General features: G+C 48.4%; 1 protein-coding gene across 2 annotated transcripts in view; it reads right to left on the bottom strand.

The window, feature by feature from the left end:
- CYB5R4 (cytochrome b5 reductase 4) overlaps positions 1-25,201 on the bottom strand; it is a 1,010,997-nt gene that overhangs the window by 201,743 nt on the left and 784,053 nt on the right. For both annotated transcript variants that reach the window (XM_069235594.1, XM_069235593.1), the window contains exon 13: positions 19,985-20,135. In XM_069235594.1, the coding sequence (XP_069091695.1) occupies positions 19,985-20,135 (151 nt within the window). The remainder of the gene's footprint in view (positions 1-19,984; positions 20,136-25,201) is intronic.

The raw sequence follows: 25,201 nt of genomic DNA, 5'->3' as shown, positions 1-25,201 counted from the left end.
GGAGTAGACAAGGAAATCGTACCCCTAGAAAATATCTGTGAATTGTATTTTAGCACAGGCACTTATGCATGTGTAGATTTGCTCATGCGAAAATCTATTGAGTGTTTTTTCAAGTTCACATTGACTCTAACCTTTTTTTCTCCCAATCCTGGAAGGACTTCTACTTCTGCGATTGTCAGGAGTACATTTCTAACCTTTCTCAGTATGGGGAAAGATTAGAGAACAGCTAGTGAACATCCTTAAAACATCCATGTTTGTAGGTTTGCAGACTCAATGGCATTTCAGCCCAGGAACCATTGCTTACTGCTTCTTCCAGCCCCAGTACATAGATCTGTGGAAAGGTAGCAAAATAAAGAAATTGCTATAGTAGGGATTGAAATTGCAAGTATTCAAGACCTACTATAATATTTGCCCTGGCATGATCAGAGAGGCTATTATCAGAGCTCTTACAGAATGAGATTGCTGCCATAATTTGTCGCCCCACTACATGGCACAAGACGGACAAGTAGATTTTTTTACAGGACAAGTAGATTTAAGAAGCAACCTGTCCCCTGGACAAGTAGATATTTTATGAAATTCCACAACCCTGTTTCAACTAATCACAGACATCAATATGTTGTGCAATATCAAACTTTTTAGCACATATATACTTATATTGCTTTTCTCCAGAACTATGATGAAATGCATGTTACTGTGGTGGTATGAGCGAGAATGACAATCATCGAAGCTTCACAGAGAGCAGTCCTTACTTTTTACCAGTCCACATGCATTTGAATATAAATTCTGGGCAGGCAAAAGTGTGTCATGATAATGGAAAAGTAAAAAACAAACAAAAAAAAAAACAGAAACTACAAGCAACACGTTAATTCTGCAAGGGGGCTGAGCTGAATAACAAACAGATAAAGTAAACCACAGACGTTATCCTGCTGAGGGCTACCCGCTGTCAGCTTGAAAAAGCTTTTTAACAGCTAAAAGTTACATACACTAACTTTCTTTTCATAACGGAAACGAGGGAATAAGCAACCAAGTTCACATCTAACAAACGTATCGTGGATACACATTCATCAGACACGGCTGACTGGCAGCAAGAAAGGCGTGAGCAAAAACATCAAACCCGGACTAAACCCCAGTGTGGATGGATCAAGAGTGGAATTCCTAATGTGACAACAAAACTTCAGAGTACAACAGTAAAGAAACACAAGCAAGCTATTCAACTATTATAGACTGACCACTGTTGCCCATTCCAGCATGTGCACTCTTCTCTGGACCAAAAAGGAACAATGGTTGCAAATCAAAAGATGTTCACAGGCTGGAGTGCTCAGATGACAAAAACATATTTATTCAGTCAAGGAAAAAGACAACCAAAAGTTACTTGTAATGCAAAATCCTCCATCCTCTCTAAGGTCTGGCACTACTAGAGTAGCCAGAGAGCTGCCAACCCTCCCATGGCCCAGTCACACACAATACCCACATAACATTTACATGGGTTTGCCTGTATAGCGCACTGTGATTCTGTGCCCCTTGGTAGCAATAGTAGGTGGTGGCCAGGAAGATGAAAGTTCAGTTGAAGGTTCACAGAGAGGCCGCAGACAGAAAAAGGGAAAACTAATGAGTAAAGGGTGAAGGAAAGTGAATACGCAGAGAAAGAAATGTATGAGCAGGTTGGATGATGTAGAACACTATTTGCGGAAAAGATTAGGTTATCAACCTGCTTTCACAGAAAAAATCCTGTATGCCACTGCTGCTGCCAACATGAACACGCAACCCAAGTTTAATTCACAGAGACATCTTCAAAAAGAAAGATAACCGTGTTTTGTTCTAGCTGCTCCCTTATTTAAAAAAGATGTATGACATACACAAAATTGAGGTGAGGCCCTACATACAAGCAGCACCAAAGGACTCAAACAGGGCATTTATGAACAGTGTCAACCCACGCCTCACCTGCAGCACAGGAACGTTCCATGGCAGCAAGGCACCAGCTCGCCATCCAGAGGACTGGCGGTGGACCCCCATCTCCTCCCCCACAGCTAACAGCATGGAAGGAGCAAGTCTTGGCAATCCTGCATTCTGAGGGATTCACTGGAGTAGCCGGAGGACTGTGACCTGGGGTCAGTGGCAGTGGGCACAGCATTCAGGGGACACAGGCACAGGGTAACAGGGACACTGGGCGGACTTCTGTGCACCAAGGTGAGGACAGGCCCGGGGAACCGACTCTCCAGGAGGCACTCACTAATGTCCTGGGTGCTTACCGACAATCCCAGGACAAGATAGGCCAGATCCTTAACAACATGCAGGAGAACAAGCGGCTGCAGAAGGAACACCTTCAAGAGATCAGGGAGGATTTGCAGGCCCTCAACACCACCATGGTCTCTATAGCAGGGGTGCTGGCAGATATGGCCAACATCATGAGGGAATGGACAGCACATCAGTGGGGCCCTACCATAAGCCAGTCTACTGGCCAACCCACCACTTCTGCTGCAGCTAGTGGGCAGGAGGCCCTGCCACAGGACTGACAGGCCACCAGCACCCCTCCCCCTGTAGAAGGTGAACCACCCGCAAACATTCCCTGTGACCCAGACAGAAGCCAGAGACACTTGCCAAGAGCAAGACCACTGCCAGAATATGAGACCCTCCTGAATGTCCCCCTTGTGTCCTACCATTTCACCTTGTCCACTTTGAACTACCTTCACTCCCCTTCCTATGGTCCCTTGGACACTGGACCTGTGCTACAAACAGACTGGAACAATATCCTGGACTTTCCTCAACCATCACCCCATTCCGTTGCACTTTTCCATCAATTATTTGCACTACAATAAACACCCTTGAGCACAACTTGAGTGAAAGTATTTCAGGTGATGAAAATGTGCATTTATGGAAACAGTCACATCATGTGCAAATGATCTGAACACTGTGATACCATACATTTAATGACCTGTAGCTGTCTATAGTCATCACGTCATTACACAGTTGTTACATCACCAACAAATGCAAAATGAGAAGCCACAGGTGACAGTAGGTAGAGATGCAAAGGAAGTGAATGCCATCCTGCTACAGCAACACAGAAAACACCAATATTCAGAGGAATGGTCAGTTCCACTGTCTCACCTGTGTGTCATTGGAAGTATTGGTGTTTAACTCATGTTCTGTTGTCCACATCCTCATCCTCTGCCTCCTCGTCCTCAGGATCCACTGTTGCCACAGGGGCATTTACAGTCTCCTGCAGATAATGCACAGGTCATCTCAGGGTCAGGTTGTGCAACATGCAGCATGCCACTACTATCTGGCAGACCTTCTCCGGTGAGTAGCACAGGGATCCATCTGTCAGATGCAGACATCTGAGTCTGGCCATCAGGAGGCCGAAGATCCTTTCGATAATTCTCCTGGTTCTCCCATGTGCATCATTATAACAATTCTCAGCCCCTGCCCTGGCATTCCTCACAGGGGTCAGGAGCCACAATAGGTTTGGGTAGCCAGAGTCACCTGCAAGTATTGAGGGACAAACATTAGCCTTACACAATGATGTGGGGCTAACACCAGAAGGCATACACTGATATACTTTGTGTGGGGAGTCAGGTTCACCAATTAGCCACACCCTGTGCCTCTGTAGTTGTGCCATCACACTTGGGATGCTGCTATTCCTCAGAACAAAAGCGTCATGCACCAACCCAGGATACTTGGCAGTGACGTGGGAGATGTGCTGGTCCACCAGGCACACCATTTGCACATTGAGTGAGTGGAAACTCTTCTGATTCCTGAACACCTGTTCATTCTCGCGCAGGAGACAAACGCTGCATCTGTTAGTCACCCCAATAATATTGGGTATATGTCCCATTGCATAGAATCCTGCCTTCACAGTGGCCAAATCTTTCACCTGGGGGATAGCAATGTAGCTGCACATGTTTGACCAAGGCAGACAAAACCCTTGCCAGCACGACTGAGAACATTGGCTCTGACATTCCTGCTGCCAAGCCTACTGTCACTTGGAAAGAACCAGTTGCCAGGAACCGGAGCACTGATAGAACCTGCACAAGAGGGGGGATCCCAGTGGGATGATGGATAGCTGATATCAGATCAGGCTCCAATTGACCACACAGCTCTGTGATTGTGGCCCTGTCCAGTCTATAGGTCAGTATTATATGCCTGTCCTCCAGTGCAGCCAGGTCCACAAGGGGTCTGTACATGGTGGTTTGCCTCCTCCTCCTATTCAACCGCAGTGGTAGGTATCTAAGGGACACAAGAGTGAGTAGGGTGTCACAATTTGAACAATGGAACCACCTCCTCAGAGCACGAAAAGCATTGATGTAATTGGACAATGGGAATGTCAATGTATGTGCAAATTGAAGCAATGACACAGTTATGGATTATCTGAATGTAATCCACCATCATGAAATGGCGACTGCCTGTCCTGTATCTAGGGACAGGTGGAAGTGAGGTAACTCCACCGACGTTGGGCTTCATGGCAGAAGGCAGTCTTGCACCGCCGTGCAAATCCTCATTGGCTAATAAGGGGCTCTATGGAGTACAGTGGCCAATGGGTATCGGCAGTGATGGTGTACACCGCCATGGATGTGACTGCCATTTTCTATCTAAATCCTCACTTGATTCCGGACTTTCCACAGGACAATACCTACACTGCGTGTGCTGCTGTGACCTGCGTTTGGATCCTGCCATGGCCTATGTAACCAGGGAAAGGGCCCGTGCCTTGACTTCAGAGGAGTTAGATCGCTTGGTAGATGGAGTCCTACCCCAGTATGAACGCTGTATGGGCCTCCAGACCAACAGGTGAGTACACCTTGGGCACGAAGCATGTGACAAGTTAGCGTGGAAATGTGTGTGCAAGCATCGTGTCAGTTAGGGAGGTGGTATGTCTGGTGCTAGTTTACATGGTGGGCGCTGGGTATGCCAAAGGAGCTGGAAATGGGATTTGTGGGCCATATGCGTGACAGGCTGGATTGTATGTGTAATGGTGTCCTCCTGTCTGTGTTTCCTCTGCAGGTCAGCGCCCATCAGAAGAAGGGATTGTGGGGTGCCTTTGCCAAGGACCTGCGGAACCCGGGGGTCTACAGCATGCGGAGCACCCAATGTAGGAAAAGGTGGGAGGACCTGAGACTCTGGGCCCGGAAGACTACGGAGGCCCACCTGGAGATGGCCTCCCAACGAGAGCGGGGTGCTCGCCAGAACCTGACCTCCCTAATGGCCTGCATACTGGCGGTGGCCTACCCAGAGCTGGATGGGCACTTGAGGGCAGCACAGCAGCCACAAGGGAGTGAGTACAGTGGGCGTTACAATTATAATTGGTAAGTGGCATGGGATCCTGGTGGTGGGTGTCAGTTAGTGGGTGTCCCTTAATACCAGGTCAGACACTGCAGCGTTATGGAGCTCAAGGGTAATGGCTGCATTGCAAAATCTGGTAAACTAGCTAGGTTGCATTCCATGTCAGACAGGGCTTAGTAACTACCAGGAGGCATGCAGTTGGCAGGGGTTGGCTCTCATCTTGCTGTGGTACCTAGCCAACGGAATGCCAGTGCGATGCATAGTGCCCAATCTTGGTCCCTGTGTGTGACGGTAATGTGTATGCCATCTGTGGTGTTGGTGCTGTAATTGACCCAGTGCTCCCTTTCGCTCTCTCCCCCGCTTTTTTCTTCTGTTATCTTGTCCATGAGTGCATTAGGCGGAGGAGCAGGGGCACCGGCGTCAGAGGGAGCTGCATCCCACAGGACCCAGGAGGCAGAGTCCACTGACATCGAAGGGACCAGTGGGACGGAAGGCAAGGGGAGCATCACGGCGGAGACAGGAGGTGACAAAACTGACTCTGATTCCTCCTCCGATGGAAGCTCCCTGGTGGTGGCGGATACCTCTGGGGCCACCCCAGCTACAGGTACAGCCGCCACCTCCGTACCAGAACTGCCCTCCCAGTAGCCCCTCACCGAGTTGTCCGTGCCCGATCACACAGGAGGGTAGGCATCTTCTTTGCCCCAGGCGCCTTAGGCCCTGCCCCAGTCAATCCTGCTGCCCTCAGTGAGTAGGCTATTGACCTCCTGAGATCCATCTCTGTAGGACAGGTAACCATTGTGAATGGCATCCAGGGGCTGGCATCCCAGATGCAGAAATGTAATGTATTCCTGGAGGGCATTCATGGTGGATTGGCAGCCCAACAGAGATCGTTCCGGGCTCTGGCCTCCTCTCTGATGGCAGCCATTGTCCCAGTTCCTATGCCCCCCCCCCCCCAACTACCCAGTCCCAAACTCCTCAACCCAAACCCATCCCATGCACACATACAGACCAGCATACACACAAAACTTTACACAAGAGTGGCACAGACAAACACAGGCAGCACACTTCAGGCCACAGAGAAATGGGCATGGAGACCCCTCCAGAACCAGTGGACACGTTCCCCACCTCAGAGAATGTGACCTTGCACTCCGCAGCAAAGGGAAATGGGCATGGCGCCCCCTCCAGAACCAGTGGGGAAGTTCCCCACCTCAGAGACTGTGACCTTGCACTCCCCAGCAAAGAGATATGGGCATGGAGCCCCCTCCAGAACCAGTGGACACTTTCCCCACCTCAGAGAATGTGATCTTGCACTCCCCAGCAAAGAGAAATGGGCATGGAGCCCCCTCCAGAACCAGTGGGCAAGTTCCCCACCTCAGAGACTGTGACCTTGCACTCCCCAGAAAAGAGAAATAGTCATGGAGCCCCCTCCAGAACCAGAGGGCAAGTTCCCCACTTCAGCTGAGGTTTCCCGAACCCCCCATCCACCTGAAGTGCCTGGATATTCCCAACATGATGCCCCTGCACAGTGCAGTACTGATTTAATTAGGGAACAAGTTGGGCCATGGACTGTGCCCTGTGGCAATGTGGGCCTTTTGTACTTTGGATTGGCCCTTTCTTTACAGTGACTGAAATATCTTGTCACATGGACAATATGGTGGCTGTTGGCATCAAATTACACTAACAACTCTGGCTAAATGTTGTCCTTGCATTATTATGACGTGTGTCCTGTGATACTGGTTTTCCTCTGCAGCTGGTTGAGTGTATGGTGTGTGTGTGTATGGTGTGTGTTGTGCAGGTGTGTGTGTCACACTCCTTTTCGTCCCTCCCTACCTTGTGTGCTAGGAGGCTGTACTCACCGTTGTGGTCTTCGTCAGCATTGGTGTTCCAGGTGGAGCATGGTACAGATGAGCATCGGGAAGACATGGAGTTCTGGTTCCATGGCGGCGTTGATCTTCTTTGTGTTTCTGATGGTGAGTCTTTCGTCTTCTGTGTTCTGTTTCCTCCAGGCTTTTGATAGCGTTGGTACCACTACAGAAATCCTGGCAGTTTGCTATGTCATAATATGGTGGGCGGTACCTGGTCTTCCGCCTGGCTGTTGATGGCTACCGCCATGGTCGGTGGTGTTTACACCCTGGCGGTTGGTGTGGTACATTGGCTGTCTATTGGAGTTATCACCACCATGGTCATAATTTGGCAGTAATTACCACCAACCTGTTGGCAGTATTACTGCCACCTTAACAGTCACCGTCATTGTCATAATGACCACCTATATATCTATCCATTTTTAAAACTTTATTAAAATCAACTTTCTGATGTAGAGAAGATAATGTGTATAGATGTAACTATAAACACAAAAACATATAGTGACAAAATGGAATGCAAAATGGAATGCACAAACAAAATATTAAAAGAATAACAACATTGTGACAATATTTCCTAGGTTCATTTTAATTTTCGAGGGAAATTATGGAATCAGTCTCTGTTCTCTACCCACTCCCTCCCACACTAACCCATTTTAGCACCAAATGTCAGAGTTTATCAGGTGGCCTCCATCCCACATTCTTCAGTTGAATCACAGTTATGTTCTTTCATACTTGAGAAGATTGCTTTATGTCTTTGTTTTTGTGTTCCCTAGTGACCTGATAGGCCAGCCCAGCTCTGAGAAGCTGGTGGCCTTCACTGAGGCTCCGCCGCACAAATCAGTCTCCCAGGTATTTGAAGACTCTTCTCTGCCAATACATGCCTGAACAAAGTTTACATACATTTGTCTAGTTTTTTTAAAAGGACAGGACTCTTGCATGATGAAGAAAAGTGAAAGAATTTGCATATTAATCTTTTTGCACTTTCATTGAATTCTGTCATGTATTATGAACCATACAAACACACGTACGAATAACTGTCCTATCAAACTATCATAAAGCAAATGTTATATGTAATACATGTGCAATCAAACACTAAATACAGTGCATGTTTATAAAGAACAAGTTACTTACCTTTGGTAGTGCTCTGGAAGAGACTATGGCCCTCATTACGTGTGCCGGTCTCAAGACTGCCACACTCGTGATGGCGGTCGGACCACGGCACACGGGGTGGTCGGACCGCCTTATTATGACCGTGGCAAATGTGCCACGGTTTGTCCGCCGGTACTGCCAGGTTGCTGGCTGTTGGCAGCCTGGCGGTCTTAATTGTTGTAATCCACCAGGGCAGTGCAGCAAACAGCACTGCCCTGGGGATTACGAGTCCCCTTTTGCCAGCCTTTGCAAGGTGGTCTCACCTCCATGCAAAGGCTGGCTGAAAGAGGGCGTCAGGGGTCCCCATGGTTGCCCCTGCACTGCCCATGCTCTTGGCATGGGAAGTGCAGGGGCCCCCATGGACAGCTCCGTTGCGCATTTCACTGCCCGAATTACAGGGAGTGAAATGCGCAACAGGTGTTGTCGCACCCAACGCAGCACAACATTGCTGCTGGATTGATTACGAGTCGGCGTCAATGTTGTGGTGGGTTTTCTGCTGGGCCAGGGGGCGGAAACACTGTTTTCACCCTCTGTCCCAGCAAAAAACTTCTAATAGTGCGGCAAGCCTACCGCCAGCATTGGCGGTATGCTGGTTGCAGTAGCTTTGCGGTCTTCTATGAAGTCGTAATGAGGCCCTACATCTAGATTCAGATTCTTTACCTTAGAATTATCACCAGGCGTCAGACTGGATCGGGAAGCTTTTTTGTGAGCAGTACCCCGGCACACCGGTAGCTGGCTTCAATCTGCCCAGCATGTGTTGTCTGCGTCATCTGCAGTACCTATATATGTGCCACCTAAGAGCGCCAATGTCGGTTACTTTTCACGACTTTCCAAGCCAGAAGCACGGAGCCGTGAAGCACACTGACGACTGGTGTAGATAACTAGGACCCTGAAAGGGAAAGCCCTGACCTAGAATTATGTTTGCAGAGTGGGGAGGATGGTAGTGTTGGTAAGGAATATGCAGACAGATATAGGGCCTGATTACAACTTTGGAGGATGGTGTTAATTTGTCCCAAATGTGACGGATATCCTGCCCACCGTATTACGAGTTCCATAGGATATAATGGACTCGTAATACGGCGGGTGGTATATCCATCACATTTGGGACGGATTAACACCCTCCTCCAAAGTTGTAATCAGGCCCATAGTCTTTACCACATAGGGAGCTACCAAAGATAAGTAACTTGTTCATCTGATAGAGACTTCTAGCTGTAGATTCTTTACTCAGAACAGATACCCAAGCAATACCATCCCCGGAGGTGGGTCTGCCAATCAATGTCAGCGGAAGAAGTCCCATAGAACCGAACGGGCAAAATGTCAGAATGGACCTGACTGTCCATGCACCAGTGCTTAGTAAACATGTGTAAAGAAGAACACATTGCTATCTGAGATATCCAGGACTGGAACTCTGTGTGCTAACGCACTGGTTGCAGCTTTGGTTCAGGTGGAATGAGAGTACAAGCCCTCAGGGTTGCTTTTTGTCCAATGCATAGCAGATTTTAGCACAGAGCACAAATCACCTGGACGTGGTCATTTTCTGCACAGCATTACCCTTTTTAGCTCTGACATACCCCACCTAGAGTTGATTGTCCACCCAAAATTTCTGTGTGCAGTCAAGAAACTGCTCGTTGGGATCCAGACAATGGAGCTGCTCCTCATCTTTGTTAGGGTGAGGTGGAGCGTAGAAAGTAGGTAAGGTGAGGGATTGACGCACATGAAATGGCATGACCACCTTTGAAAGAAAGGAGGACGTTGGGCGCAGCTCAACTTTGTCAGGATAAATGGATAAATAGGGCAGCTTGGATGATAAGGTCTGTAATTCACTGACTTGTCGGGCAGATGTTAAAGCCATGAGGAAATCTGTTTTGATGGTAACTACAGGGGTCAATTGTGAAGCGGCTCAAAGGGAGTGGACATTAAGAATGTAAGCACTAGTTTCAAGCTCCAATGACACATTATAAAAGGAGAAAGGGGAAAAAGTGAAACAAACCCTTCAAGTATCTATATACAGTATGAGATTTGAAAAGAGAGAGTTGATCAGGTAATCTAAGGAATACAGAGATAGCAGAAAGGCAACCTTTAAGAGTGCCCAGAGATGAGGTCTGCTGGGCAAGAGAGAAAATGAACAGAAGCACCTTGAGAAAAAGGCGCACAAAGGGGATCAACATTTCTGTTAGAACACCTAGCCACAAATTTCTTCCATTGGCATGCGTATACCGTCTTGATGGAGAAATGCCTGGCTGGCAAGATAGCATCACAAAATTCAGGAGAAAGGCCAATGGCTATCAACTACAGCCACTCAATCTCCACACAAGAAGGCAGAGACTGAACAGGTTAGGGTGGAGAACCTTCCCCTGCTGCTGCAACAGAAAATCCTCCCGAAAGGGCATCCTGATGGGAGGATCGATTTCCATACTCAGTAGCGTGGGATATCAGACTCTCCATGCTCAGTCCAGTGCCACAAGGATGACTTGGGCCTGGTCGTTCTTGATCTTCTAGAGAACTCTGAGCAGGAGTGGTAAGGGCGGAAAGGTGTACAGGAAGCCTGAGCTCCACTCTGGAGGCGAGGGCCGCCTTGGAAATTCCAAGACACAAAACTGCTGACATTGCGCATTGTCGGCAGAGGCATAAGATCTAACCAAGGCACTACCCACCTCTGAAAGAGACCATGTGCCACCTCTCCCAGATGACTGCCCATCCCAGGAGTGATGCATCTGTCACTATTGTAGGATCTGGTTGGAGAAGGGAGAGGTTGTCAGCCGCTGGTCCAAACACGGTTTGTCATTCACCACTGCAGATCTTTTGCATGTCCCTCTGAAATCTGGACCATGTCGGAGAGATTCCTCTGATGCTGTGCCCACTGGAACATCAGGGCTTACTGCAGAGCCCACTTATGCCAGCTGACATGTTGCACAGGCAGGATGCAGGATGCCAGGAGTTCCTACAGCCTTAGAATCAGCCTCACCGAAATCCAGGACAGAGGCTGAAATATCGTTATCATAGCATGAGTATCCTGGACTAGCCGCTCAAAACTATCCTGCATCCAGAATAGCTCTGATGAAAGGGAGCATCTGAGAGGGAGTCAGGTGTGACTTTGGCATGTTTATAGCAAACCCCAGCAAATGGAGAAGGTTTGACGTAGTCTGGAGGTGGGAGATGGCAGCCTAGGGCGAGCCCACCTTCAACAGCCAGTCGTCAAGATAGGGGAAGACTGACACCCCTGATCTCTTCAGATAAGCTGCAATCACCACCATCACCTTGGTGAACACCTGAGGGGCTTTGGTCAGGCGACAAGGGGGCATGGCAAACTGAAAATTCTGGTGGTCAAACATGAACTGCAGTTAACTTCTGTGGCCAGGCAGGATGGGGATATAAAAATATGCGTCCTGCAAGTCCAACGCTACAATCCAGTCTCCTGGGTCCAGGCAAATTGTTCTTCTTGAGGAAGTAGTTGAGGTGCTGTAGGTCTAGGATAGGAAGAAGGCCTCAGCCCTTCTGCGGCACCAGAAAGTAGCAGGAATAGGTACCACAACCTACTTCTGGTGTCAAGACCCTCTATATGGCTTCCTTGGCCAAGAGAACTGCAACTTCCTTGAGGGGAGGAGAAAGATGATCCTCCATCAGCCTGTTTGGCGATGGTGACATTGGGGAGGAGAAGTCAGGACGGAGGAGGGGGAATAACCCTTTTGGACCAACTGCAATACCAACCTGTCCGATGTTATGGACTACTAGTGGGGCAGATGATGGCAGATCCTGCAACCCACTGGTTGCCCGTGATGGTATAAGGGCAGATTAGGAGGGGCTGGAGGCTGAGCTGAGGGAGGGGTGGTGGGCTGGCCCGACCTCTGGTTTCCTGAGCCACGTGGTCTGTTGATACTGTGCCCTCAGCCATGCAGGAGCCGGGAAGCATGGGTAGTGGCTGGGCGGGAACTGGCATGGTTGTTTGCACCTTCTGTAGCTATGAAAGGGACGAAAAGTCCACTAGTGGTGGAGCAGGGCCGAAGATAACCCCAAGGACTGGGCTGTAACCAGATTGTCCTTAAATCTCTTGAGCACCGAGTCCACTTTGTCTCCGAAGAGACGAGGATCATCAAAGGGCATGTCCATTAAAGAAGATGTAGTGCGTAGCCAGATGAGGAGCCTAAGGGCCACTGTTGACGAAACCGCTCCGCTCTGCCTATAGAGTTGGTCATGTCAAGTCCACATCGGATTGTGAACTTTGCTGCATCTCTCTCGTCTGCTACTGCTTGGGAGAGCATGGCCTGCACCTCCTTCGAGACCATAGGCAGCACTTGAGCAACCGTATCCCACAAATCTTGGGAATAGCGTCCCAAGAGGCATGCAGTGTTCACAGGCTGCAATGCTAGGCTGGCAGAAGCAAACATTGTTTTAAGTAGTGTCTCCATCCTCGTGGATTCCCTATCTGGAGAAGCGGTAGGGAATGTGCCAGGGTTAATATTAGAGGTGGAACCTTGGGCTATCAAACTATCAGGGGTGGAGTGTTAGGTGAGGAAACTTGGGTCCCCTGGGATGGGGAGGTGGAGACAGGCTAGTCCTGTTCACAGGAGCCCCTGTCTTGGGTTTGGACCAGGTACCCAAGAGGAAATCAGTGATGGCCTAATTAAAAGGATGAGCGGTTCATGAGGGGAGGCTCCCAGCTGAAGCACCTCTGTCAAGACATTAGTCTTGACCTCCACTGAGGGCAACTGAAGGTCGAGGACCTCCGCATCCACCATTGCAAAGGATGCTCCCTCCTGCATAGCCACGGTAGGAGGAGAAAGCAGGCCAGCATCTGGGGAAGTATCCAGGCCACTGGCTTCACCCAGTTCCTCACACTAGTCCATATCCTGCTCATAAGGCCCTCGTATTCCTCATCAGGAGAGAGCCCAAGGGAATAAGGCTCAGGATCTGATCTGTGAGGCAAGGCTCCTGTCTAGTGTTGAACAACACCCCTCCGGCTCTGTATCAGAGTCAGGGATCAAAATGGGGATGGTGCTGCCAGTGGGCGCTGGCTGCTCCATGAGCATGTGCATTGGAACCAATGTCGGGGAAGGTTGAGGTGGAACAACCAGCGTAGGTCCGGATCCAAAAGTGGATCCTTGTGGCCTATCTGCCAGCGCAGCACCAGAAGGGTCCCTACCCAACCCAGAGGGGGCTGAAGGTGACCCATAGGAGCTGCCGCCCAAAATTTGTGCACATGGTGTCAAAGAACTCTTTCAGTTGGGCAGAGGCTACTCTACCTCTTGGAAATTTGTGGAAAAGGTGAGCTGGTCCAGGTGCAACCGCCGGGTGAGGCCTAGAAAGCAGATGCTCCCGTGTTTCATTAGCCAATGGAAGCCGAGAAGGCAAAGCATGCTTCTACTTCTTTTTCTTCTTATGTTTACTTGAGTGCCCCGAGCAATGGCGTAACAAAACTTGAGGGGGCCCTGCAAGGTACTTGGAGGGGCCTCCCTCTGGACTCTGTTCGGAGCTCCTAGGCCAGGGTATTGTGAGAAGGGGGCCCAAGGGAGCTCAAGCCCCTCCGCCCCATGGAGCCTGCGGTGCGTATGTTACACCACTGATTCCGAAAATATGGACTGGAACGAGGACCTCAGACTACAAAACCGCTCCTGGGACTTTCCTCTCGACTGGGGCCTCGACCGGTATGGAGCCACACAATGGGCCACCAGAAGCTTGAAGGATCACTCCCTCAAGGCCTCTGGTTCATTGTGCAGCAGTCGGAGCACATCTTCGGGACATGGTCACGCTCGAGGCACCACAGGCAAACAAGGTGCAGGACCAACATCAGCCGGTGACAGGTGCTGCAAGGCTTGAAGCAGACCTTGTTGGATAACATCGTACCACACCAGGAGGAAAACCTCAAAAAACTTTGACAAAATGTCGCAAAAGGCACGATCAAAGAAGACCAAAGAGGTAGCTCTTCTCAGAGCTGCAATGGATGGCGCAGAAAGAAAAGAACTGACATTGGCGCGTCTCGGGCGCATATATAGGTGCCCCATGCATTACTCCAGCGTGGATGATGCCAAAGCTATCGACCAGTATGCAGTATGCAGGGGTACTGCTGACAAAAAATCTTCCAGATCCAGTCCGAAGCCTGGGGATAATTCTAAGGTAAGGAGTCTGCAGCTAGAAGTCTCTATCAGACAGAAAATGCACATTCTATTAAATGAATATATGAACTACAATGGGGTACATAAGTAGAACATGTCAAGTCTTACCTATATCTTGCTCTAGCTACACATACCTCTCAGCAGATTGCCTCTCAGTTCCTTCTTGCCTCACTCTATCCCATTTCTCCGAGCACTGATTTTGGACTTCATCTCCAACTAAGTTACCAGCCATTAATGAGCTATGGGCTAGACATTTGGGAAAACATGGAGGACCCAGATTTAAAGGGTTATGTTTTGCATATTTCCCTAATTTACAGCCTGTTTCTGTATATATTTTCATCCTACTCTTTCAGCAAGGGCAAAATGTGCTTCAAAATCAAGGGCCTGATTTAGAATTTGGCAGATACGGTTACACCGTCACAAATGTGACAGATATCCCGTCCGCCATATTCCCATTATTTCCTATGAGAATCATAATATGGCGGATGGTACATCTGTCACATTTGTGATGGAGTAATTTCTGCATTTTGGTGATATCTTCACAACCGATATTGCTCTGCTCAACTTAAAATGGGCCTCTTAATGTGAATGTGAGAGCAGGACCTGATTGAAGTCCGGGCACTGTAAATCACACTGTACGTGTAACATAGCGCCTGCCATTGGTTTCTCAATGTTAATCTTTTAGAGCTTGCTGGAAACCTGTGTGAGATTATTTCAGGCCCTACCTGGTTAACCACAATGGGATAGCAGGGGCTACGGGGAAATCAGTGCAAGCTCCATGGTCCCCCTTAGCACAGTACACTGTGCACAGGCGGCAGGCCCGTCACTGAGTCCAGGGGGGAGAGGGACCCTTCAGTTACTTTGCAGGGGGATACCCTCAAGTTTCGCTACGCCACTGGGTAACAAAGTACTGTGCATCAGTGCTCTGAATAACAAACTGTGCATGCCAGAAGGGCTGAGCATGGACCAACGGCCCATCAGACATGCCCTTTATGCTTTATTTTCCCTTCCACTCCAGAGGTCTGGAGCTGCGCTGAAGAGGTGGAACTACAACTTCAGCCCCTCAGACTGACAACAAGGTAAAAAGAGGCAGTTTGGTAGCCAACAGCTGTAATGGGCAAACTGCTTATTCTCACTGTCTTGCTCTCTTCCCTCTACCATATCTGTTCACCCTGATAAACTTTCTGTCTCACATCTCTCCAACACTTCATTCCTTACATCTCCTCTGCCTTAAACCTATTTTCCTCATTCTGCCTTTTCTTTCACCCCCCTGTAAGAATTTGGGTGTACTATCTGATATGGCTGTGGGCCTTACTGAGTAGTACACTCACAAATGCCGTCTTGGGTCCAGTGAGGTACGTTTATTTAATCTTAAACTCAACCCGATGTACCTGTGGCTGCAAGACGTAAGGCTTAGCAAAAACACAATTTCTAAAGCATTTAACAGCACTAAACAATGAAATAAAGTCCCACAATAAGAAAGAAATTAGACACCAATTTATAGAAAAAGATTACATGTTGGTGATTTTTTTTTTTAGAGACCTTGATCATCAAAATCCACTGGATGACCCTGGAGATACAAATTTTAGAAGCAACAAATACATTTTATATCAAAAGGCAGAAAGCACTGGCCAACAAAAAGATTGTAAACTTTTGAAAAGTTTGAAACAGTTAGTTTGGCAACTCTGGTCCAAGTTGGGTGACCAGGTCCGGCAGGCAGAGGTCTAGGGAGTCAAAAAGGATAAACTGAACAGTTACCTGGCAATGACAGTGTTTTTAAAGCGAGATCCAAACTTTACAGGGCAACTGCCAGAGACATCAATGGAGTGGTCCAGATGCTGAGGGATGCAGGGAAAACGATGCCCAAAGGATGCTCCATATGTGGTGCGATCCACGGAGTGGTGAGGGAGTCTTTTTGGATGGCCCATGGGTAAAGAGGGCGTGAACTTGGTTACGGAGATCGGGGTCCCTCAAAGTCCTTTTAATTGCAGTAGGAGGCCAGCTGATGTTGGGCTACTGGTCAGTCTGCACTGTGGTTGGGGCAACCTCCTCTGGTGGGGGCGGTGTCCCCTAGATACAGATAATCTGGACTTTTATAGCACTCCCAGTTCCAGCGGACACAGGTGCAGGTTTTGGCTATCTTGGGTTTGTCCTCTTGAGTACCTAACGACTTGTAGCAGCAAAACTTCTGTTTTAGCTACCAACTTGTCTGTTTGTCCTTGGAGGTGGCTCCCGGAGATCAGCAGACTGATCCTTCGAGTCACTGCTGTGGTTGGATGTCGGGAATCAACTTTTCGCTGAGCCAGGAGCAGTAGGCACAGTCCAAACTTTGTTAGCAAAAAGTGCAACAGGTGCAGTCCTTCCAATTGGGCAGCCTCTCTGTGTGCTGGTCCAGTGGCATCTACGCAGTATTTCTTCACTCCTATCCCCGATTCCAGCATGACCTGAGGGTCAAGGTGCCAGTGGTGCCAAATTTATCCCAGGAAAGTGACCTCAGGGGACCACGCAGTCACTAGTCAATGGGCTACTGGGTTCCCTCCTACTTAGTGTTGAAATTCCTGTAATGTGTGGCATCTGGCTATCCCACAATGCCACATTCTTGCCCCTCTCAAGATGGTACAACCCTTCCTCAGTCGTCAGAAGCATGGTAGCTGTCCTCGAGGTGTGGCTAGCTGAGGGCTATGCGCCCATGGTAAAACTGGTTTGGGCGTGAGTTTCCCCTCTCTGGCTTCTGTCTACTAGAACTCTGGGGTGTTGTGGTTGGCGGTCCATCAAAGGCGGCTTTTCCTTTAAAGCTCGTCTTCTGGGCTAACCCTTGAGTGGCCATCATGACAAAGGAGGTGACACTCACTCTGCAGCAAATGTCTTTGTTCCTGAGCGTGGGAGTTGTTCTAACGTCTCACCGGGTGGGCATAAAGCTGTCTGTGTGCGACTGGACTAGCAGAGGCACAGAAAGGCAACTTTCTGAAAGTTGCTTAACTTTAAAAGTGACATTAACTTGGACATCAAGACTCACTTAATGCCATGATAATTTTGATAACTTACATTACCCAGGTAGGTATTCCCATTCAGAAGTTAGCTGGGTTGAGATGCCAAATGGTAAATCTGTATTAGCCAAGGGGCTACTACCTTTACCCACAAAAAAACAACAATTTAAAGTGTTGCTGTTCAGACATAACAAAAAGTATGTCTTACTCAACAAAATACAGCTTCCTGCCATAGGGCTTAGTCTGCAGTTGCAGGCTGGGAGCCATTTTGTACATTGTCACACGAAGGGTGGCACAAAGAGTGCTCCAGCCCTGAGTGGCCACTCTGTCTTACATGTCCTGGTAGCATATTCTAGAACTTACAAGTCAGCCCTTGCCAACCAAGTGTATCCAATTCAATGTGCAATTTGTATAGAGTTAGAACACTGGCAGTGAGGTCTTCATTGCACTCTCAGAGTCGAAAAACCAGCAGCATCAGTCCAAACATTGGGGGGATGGGGGGGAGGAGATCAGGGGCCCCGGGGTGAACTTGCAAAAAGAGGCATTTCCTAGCACCTCCATATTCTCTCTTCCTCTCGTCTGCCATGTTCTCTAGGGGAGTGTGAAATTCACATAATTTGTTTTTGTGCAATTATGTGAAATTTCAGTATAATCACACAATACTATGCATAATTATGCAAAACCACATAAGGTACTATATTTTAGTTCGAAATGCATCCTGAAGTGCAATTTGAATGTGAGGACACATTTTACACACAAAAAAAGGACAAAAAAACTCACACAAAATTTTTGCTACAAACAATTACAAAGTGTAGCGTAATTGTGTTTTTAATGAATTTCGCAAAGGAAGAATAACTCTAAGGGCCAGATGTAGCAAAGGGTTTTTCCCATTCTGTGTCAATGGGAAAATGTGTTCGTACATATGGCCCTAAATTACCAAAGTTATGCAACAATACGCCGCCATAATGGAAATTTCTCCTGTGCCTAATTTTGTCGTCTTTCCACTCTGCCTGTTTCTGGTTGTCATTTTTTTCTTCCTTTTCTATTTGTCAAGTCTCAATACCTCTCTATTATTCACCTGTCTATGCGTCTAATGCCTGTCTACCTCTGACTCCAAGCTGTTCCTCTATCACCACAGATACCTGTCTCTATGTAATCGTCTTTCTCTCTTTTCTACTTGTTCTTTCCCCTCTTGCTTGTTTGTTACACTTTTACCTCTGCTGCATTCCACACTCTAGATCTCTCTCTCTCTCTCACACACACACACATAAAAGGATCTTTGTAACTTCTCTATCCCACACACCAGTCTGTTGGTGGGTTCCTTTTATTTTCCTGCTCTTTTATCTCCCACTGGTCGTTGCTCCTGTTTCTCACTTCTGGTCTCTAACTTTTCCCCTCTGGTGCAGCTTTTTTGCCACCTATTGCTTTATAACCTATTTCTTTCTCCTCTCTCTCTCTGTCACTTCACTCTCCGGTCTCTCTTGCTCTTCCACCTAAATGTACACCTGACTCTTTCTAGCCTCTCTCTTTCTGCTGCTTCCCTCTGCGATCTCTCACTCAGTTAGATGTCAAGTACGCACCTTACTCTTTATACCCGCTATCCCTCCCCTTGCTCTATGGGAGTTCTCTTTACTGTCCTCTCTCACTTTTTTTTTTTACTACCAGGACATGTTAAACTAAAAAACACAAATCCTTCTTTTTAAATACAATGCGTCCCGTCCTATGAGCTGTCTAGGGCCTACTATAGGGGTGACCTACATGTACTAAAAAGGGAAGTCTCTGTATTGTCCACTGTTATTCTCCATCCATGTTAGTTTCCCCTCTACGATTCTTATCTTTCTCCAGCTCCCATGATCAGGAGCACAGAGTTACAGGACACCTTTTCACCAGCCTCCCCCCGTATATTGCAACTATAAATAAAAACGGTTAAAAATGTTTGCTTTCAACTTCTCGACTAGGACATCCTACATAGCAGGCCAGATTGTACTGCCTCGGGGTAAGTGGGGGAGAACTCCCCCCGCCCCCCCCCCCCCGGGGTGAGGAAGCATGGGGGCCCTGCCAAACTACTGGCCTCTACTTTATGCCCGTGTAGCTATGAGGCATTTTCCCTCCTTACAACCATATGATTATGAGGTTGTTCCCTTCTCATTCCCACCCTGCAAAGACATCCGTTCCTGCCTCTGAAACGAGAAAATCAAAATATATTTCCCAGAAGGAAAATGACTTGAAAGGAGCATATGATTGCCTGCACACCTACGAGTTTGTGAGTGTTCAGAGACTTTGGAGGATGGATCACCCATAAACACGTCAATTCCAACGCTCAAATGTAGTAGTTATGCCATAAATTCAAATTTCTAATTACCACGTGTAAACTTCCACTACTAAATCCTTGAAAAGGAATTGTTTTTTTTACTTTCCTAAAATGCTGTTTTATTGACCTCAAGATGAAAGAAGAACATGCACTGACTATATATACATATAGGCAAATCTAGTCGAGTTCAAGGCACAGATCATTGCTACAGCGGCAATTTGCGAGCATATATAGCAATCAACGACATTATAAAGGATACACGAAATCAGACACAATAGTTTTAAGACATACCTGAGACTAGAATTATTGGTCAAAGCGTGATTCAGCAGTTTTACCATTGGGGTAAACCCGGTGCCAGCTGCCAAAAGAAACAGCTCTTCAACAGCTTGAATCTTAGACTTTCGGAAACTCCCCTGTGGACTGCTCACATATAACTCGTCTCCTATAGAACAAAGCAGCTTAGCAGTCATTAATTAGGCTTGACTCTTTTGTTATTAAATATTTAAAGCTCCTTTACAGTTCAAAGACGATTTGAGAGAACACATTTAAATCCTTTTTTTGTTTGAATCAGTCTATTGGTTTTATCAGTGTATTAACAAAGCAGTTAAACAGCAAAGACAATTACAAACATGGTGTAAAGTATTAAAGGCCGAGCGGATTTTTGGAATACAACACTTATTTGACATCAGGAAATGTTATGGAGAACAAGCAGCCATACCCCAGCTTGTAAGTGTCTTGTTGGGTTGAATCAATCAATCAAGAAATTTGTATATTGCGCTACTCACCCGGAGGGTCTCAAGGCGCTGGGGGAGGGGGGACCGCTACTGCTCGAACAGCCAGGTCTTGAGTTGCTTCCTGAAGGAGTGGTGGTCTTGGGTCTGGCGGAGGTGGATGGGGAGGGAGTTCCAAGTCTTGGCTGCCAGGTAGGAAAAGGATCTTCCTCCCATGGTGTCTTTTCTAATGCGTGGCACGGCGGCGAGGGCGTGGCTGGTCGATCGTAGCTGGCGGGTGGGAGTGTAGAAGGTCAGGCGGTTGTTGAGGTACCTGGGGCCCAGGTCGTGGAGGGCCTTGTGTGCGTGGGTGAGGAGACGGAACGTGATTCTCTTGCTGACGGGGAGCCAGTGCAAGTCTCTCAGAACAAGTTACTTACTTTCGGTAAGAATTATCTGGTAGAGACTATCTAGCTGCAGATTCCTTACCTTAGAATTCCCTGGTGACAGCTTCGAAACTGGAATTTTTCTGATGAGCAGTACCCTGCGCATGCCGTTGGGTGGCATCGTTCGGATCCGCGTGTGTCGTCCGGCAACACATGCCGTTGTCAGTGTCATTGGAGCTGTCTGTGACGTCACGGTCTTCTATACAGGCACCACCCCAGCGCACGTATGTCAGTTCTTTTCCACAACTTCCCACACCAGAAGCGCAGAGTCGTGGAAGAACCAACTTTCTCTGTTTGTCTGTGCAAAATGACAAGCCCTTAAAAAAAAAAGGTAAAAATCTGAAACTACATAATATATCCGCAGAGCAGGGAGGTATGGGTGGGTGTAAGGAATCTGCAGCTAGATAGAGTCTCTACCGGATAATTTGTTAACGAAGGTAAGTAACTTGTTCATCTGATAGAGAATTCTAGCTGCAGATTCCTTACCGTAGAATAGATACCCAAGCCATAACCTCCTGGCTGTGGGCTGCGGACATATACCTTATACAAGAAAGTCCTGTAGGACAGAGTGAGCAAAATGCCCATCTCTCCTCACTTGGCTAGCCAGATAGTAGTGTTTTGCAAAGGTGTGCAACATTGCCGCCTGACAAATATCTAGGACAGGTATGCCTCGAGCTAACGCCATGGTAGCAGCTTTTCCTCTTGTGGAGTGAGCTCTTAAGCACTCAGGAGGCTGCTTCTTAGCCAATGCGTAGCAGACCTTGATGCAAAGAACGACCCAGCCTGAAATGGTTCGTTTCTGAACTGCCCGACCATTCTTTGCACCAATGTACCCCACAAAGAGTTGGTCATCCACCCGGAACTCTTTTGTGCAGTCAAGGTAGAACGACAACGCTCTTTTTGGGTCCAGACGGTGGAGTTGCTTCTCTTCCTTAGAGGAATGCGGAAGAGCAAAGAAGGTGGGCAGGGTGATGTTCTGACCCAGATGGAAAGGGGTCAACACCTTGGGAAGGAAAGAGGCACGAGTTCTGAGAACCACTTTGTTAGGATATACCGTGAGATACGGCGGTTTTGATGATAAAGCCTGCATCTCACTTACCCTCCTGGCAGACATGATCGCCACCAAGAAGGCTGTCTTGATGGTGATCAGCCGGAAAGGACAATTATATAAAGGCTCAAAAGGAGCGCACACGAGAAATGTGAGCACCAGATTAAGGTCCCACTGGGGCATAACAAAGGGCGTAGCTGGAAACATATGTACAAGCCCTTTTAGGAATCTTTGTACAGTAGGAGATTTAAACAAAGATTGTTGATCAGGCAACCGAATAAAAGCCGATAAGGCAAAAATATAGCCCTTAAGAGTCCCTAAGGAGGAACCCTGTTGGGCGAGTGTCAGAATAAAAAGAAGGATATTAGAGAGAGAAGAAGGAAGAGGATCAATAGACCTCACTGTACAATATAAAACAAACGCTCTCAACGGCAGGCGTAAATCGTCTTGGTAGAGGGACGCCTGGCTGCCAAAATGACATTACAGACTTCGGAAGAAAGCTCATAAACCATCAACTGACGTCGCTCAGTCTCCACGCATGAAGTCGCAGAGTTGACAGGTTCGGGTAGAGAACCTTCTCCTGCTGCTGCAACAGAAGCAATCTGATTGGAGGATTGATGCTCATTTTAGGAAAGCTCTGGATACCTGACTCTCAGTGCCCAATCTTGAGCCACTAAGATGGTCGTTCTTCATCTTCTTGAGAACTCTGGGCAGAAGTGGTATGGGCGGAAAGGCGTACAGGAGGCCTGAACTCCACTTGTGACAAAAAGCGTCACCTAGCAACAGCCGCCTTGGAAACTCCAACACGCAATACTGCTGACATTGCGCGTTCTCTTCGGAGGCGAACAGATCTAACCAAGGCTCTCCCACTTCTGAAAGAGTCCTTGCGCCACCTCGGGCTGGAGATACCATTCGTGATCCGCTAGGCATCACCGACTGAGTTTGATCGCCCTGGCGTTCAGAGATCCTGCCAGGTGTTGAACCTCCAGGGTTATGCCCTGCTGTTTCAGCAATGTCCAGAGACACAGAGCCTCTTGACAAAGGGTCCACGAACCCACACCGCCCTACTTGCTGCAGTACCACATTGCAGTAGTGTCCGTGAACACCTGCACTATCTTCTCTTTCGCAACAGGAAGAAATGCCTTAAATGCCAGTCGGATCGCTCTAATAAGTTTATATGGAGACCCGCTTCCATCGGAGACCATAGACTTCTGATCTCTGCCTCTCCCAGGTGGCCGCCCCATCCCAGGAGTGACGCACCTCTCACTACTGTGAGATCTAGTTGGGGAAGGGACAGGAGTCTGCCTTTGACCCAATCACAGTTCATTACCCACCACTGCAAATCTTTTGCAGTTCCCTCCGAGATCTGAACCATGTCAGTAAGATTTCCCTGATGCCGTGCCCATTGGAACTTCGGGTCCCACTGCAGAGTCCTCATATTCCATCTGGCATGATTGACTAATAGGATGCAGGAAGCCACAAGTCCCTACAGCCTCAGAGTCTGTCTCACAGAAATCGATGCTGAAACAGCGGTATCATAACCTGAATAACCTGGACTCGCTGCTTGGGCGGGATAAACCGGATACTGCACTGTGTCAAGAACAGCTCCTAAGAAAGGGAGCTTCTGAGAGGGAGTCAGGTGTGACTTCGGCACGTTTATAGTGAACCCCAGCGAATGCAGGAGGTCGCCGTAGTCTGAAGGTGGGTGACGAGAGCCTGGGGCGTAGGAGCTTTCAACAGCCAGTCGTCAAGGTAGAAGAAGACTGAAATACCTAACCTGCCCAAATGAGCTGCCACCACCGCCATCACCTTGGTGAATACCCGAGGGGCACTGGGGCACCGCAAGTAACGCCTGTGGGTGAGCAGGATGGGGATGTGAAAATACGCATCCTGCAAGTCCAAAGCTACCATCCAGTCTCCTTGGTCTGGGGCAGACAAGACCTGAGCAAGAGTGAGCATCTTAAATTTCTCCTTTTTGAGGAAGAGATTGACTTCCCTTAAATCCAAGATAGGATGAAGACCCTTGTTATTTTTTGGGATCAGAAAGTAGCAGGAATAACAACCATTGCCTACTTCTGACATCGGGACCCTTTCGATGGCTCTCTTGGCCAAGAGAGCCGCAACTTCCTTGCGGAGTAAGATCAAATTATCCTCCATCAGCCGTTCTTTTACCGGAGGGACAGAGGGAGGGAAAGACTGGAAGGGGAGGGAATAGCCGTTCTGTATGATCTGCAAGACCCATTTGTCCGATGTTACAGACCTACAGTGAGGGAGATGAAATTGAATCCTTCCTCCAACTGGGCGGACATGGTCTTGCAGAACCATACTAGGAGGGCTTGGGCACTGTGGAAGAGGGGGGCTGGGTGGTGGCTGACCTCTGGCTAGACCCTCTGGGTCTGAAGGTAATACAACCTCATCCTCGCACGGGATGCTGTGAAGCCGGAGGACAGTGGCTAACCTGTGGTTGGCGTGGTACCGCACCCCTTTTGAAGCTTCAAAGGGGCGATAGGCAGACTGCTGTCAAACTGGCGCTGAGAGGCCCAAGGATCTGGCCGTAGCTCGAGAAACTTGAACCTCAAAAGCGCAGAGTCTGTATTCTAACCCAAAGGGCATGAGCCATCGAAAGGCATGTCCATCAAGTTTGACTGGACATCCCCCAAAAAGTCAGTGGTACATAGCCAGACGTGGCATCGGAGGGCCACTGTAGAAGAAATCGCTCTGCCCAGTGAGTCGGTCGTGTCAAAGCCACACCTGATGGTAAACTTGGCGGCATCTCTCCAATCCTTGACAGCTTGGGTGGGTGTCCTGTACGCCCTCCAGGACCTGGGGAAGCACTTGTGCCACTGTATCCCATGAAGTATGGGAAAAACGGCCCAAAAGGCAAGAGGTGTTTACCAACCTCAATGCCAGGCTGGAGGAAGAAAACATCTTCTTTCCAAGTTGGTCCATGCTCTTGGATTCCTTATGCGGGGGAGCGGAAGGGAAGGCACCACGGGAAGTGGACGCTTCGACCACCAAGCTCTCAGGGGTGGGATGTTGGGTGAGGAAACTAGGGTCACTTGGAGCTGGTCTATGGCGGCGGCCGATTGCCCTATTCACAGGAGCCCCTGTGCTGGGTTTGGATCATGTTCCCAGAAGGACATCTATGAGGGCTTCATTGAAGGGTAACATCGGTTCTGATGTAGCAACCCCTGGCTGAAGCACCTCCGTCTGGAGATTAGTCCTGAATGGCACCATAGGCAAGTCTAGGTCCAAGACCTCAGCTGCCCTACGCATAAGATGCTCCCTCCTCTGTAGCCACAGC

This window comes from Pleurodeles waltl, chromosome 5 (genome assembly GCF_031143425.1).
Source record: "Pleurodeles waltl isolate 20211129_DDA chromosome 5, aPleWal1.hap1.20221129, whole genome shotgun sequence".
In the NCBI taxonomy this organism is placed as follows: Eukaryota; Metazoa; Chordata; class Amphibia; order Caudata; family Salamandridae; genus Pleurodeles; species Pleurodeles waltl.
The sequence above is the reverse complement of the archived record's forward strand: the minus strand, read 5'-3'. Positions and strand labels throughout refer to the sequence as shown.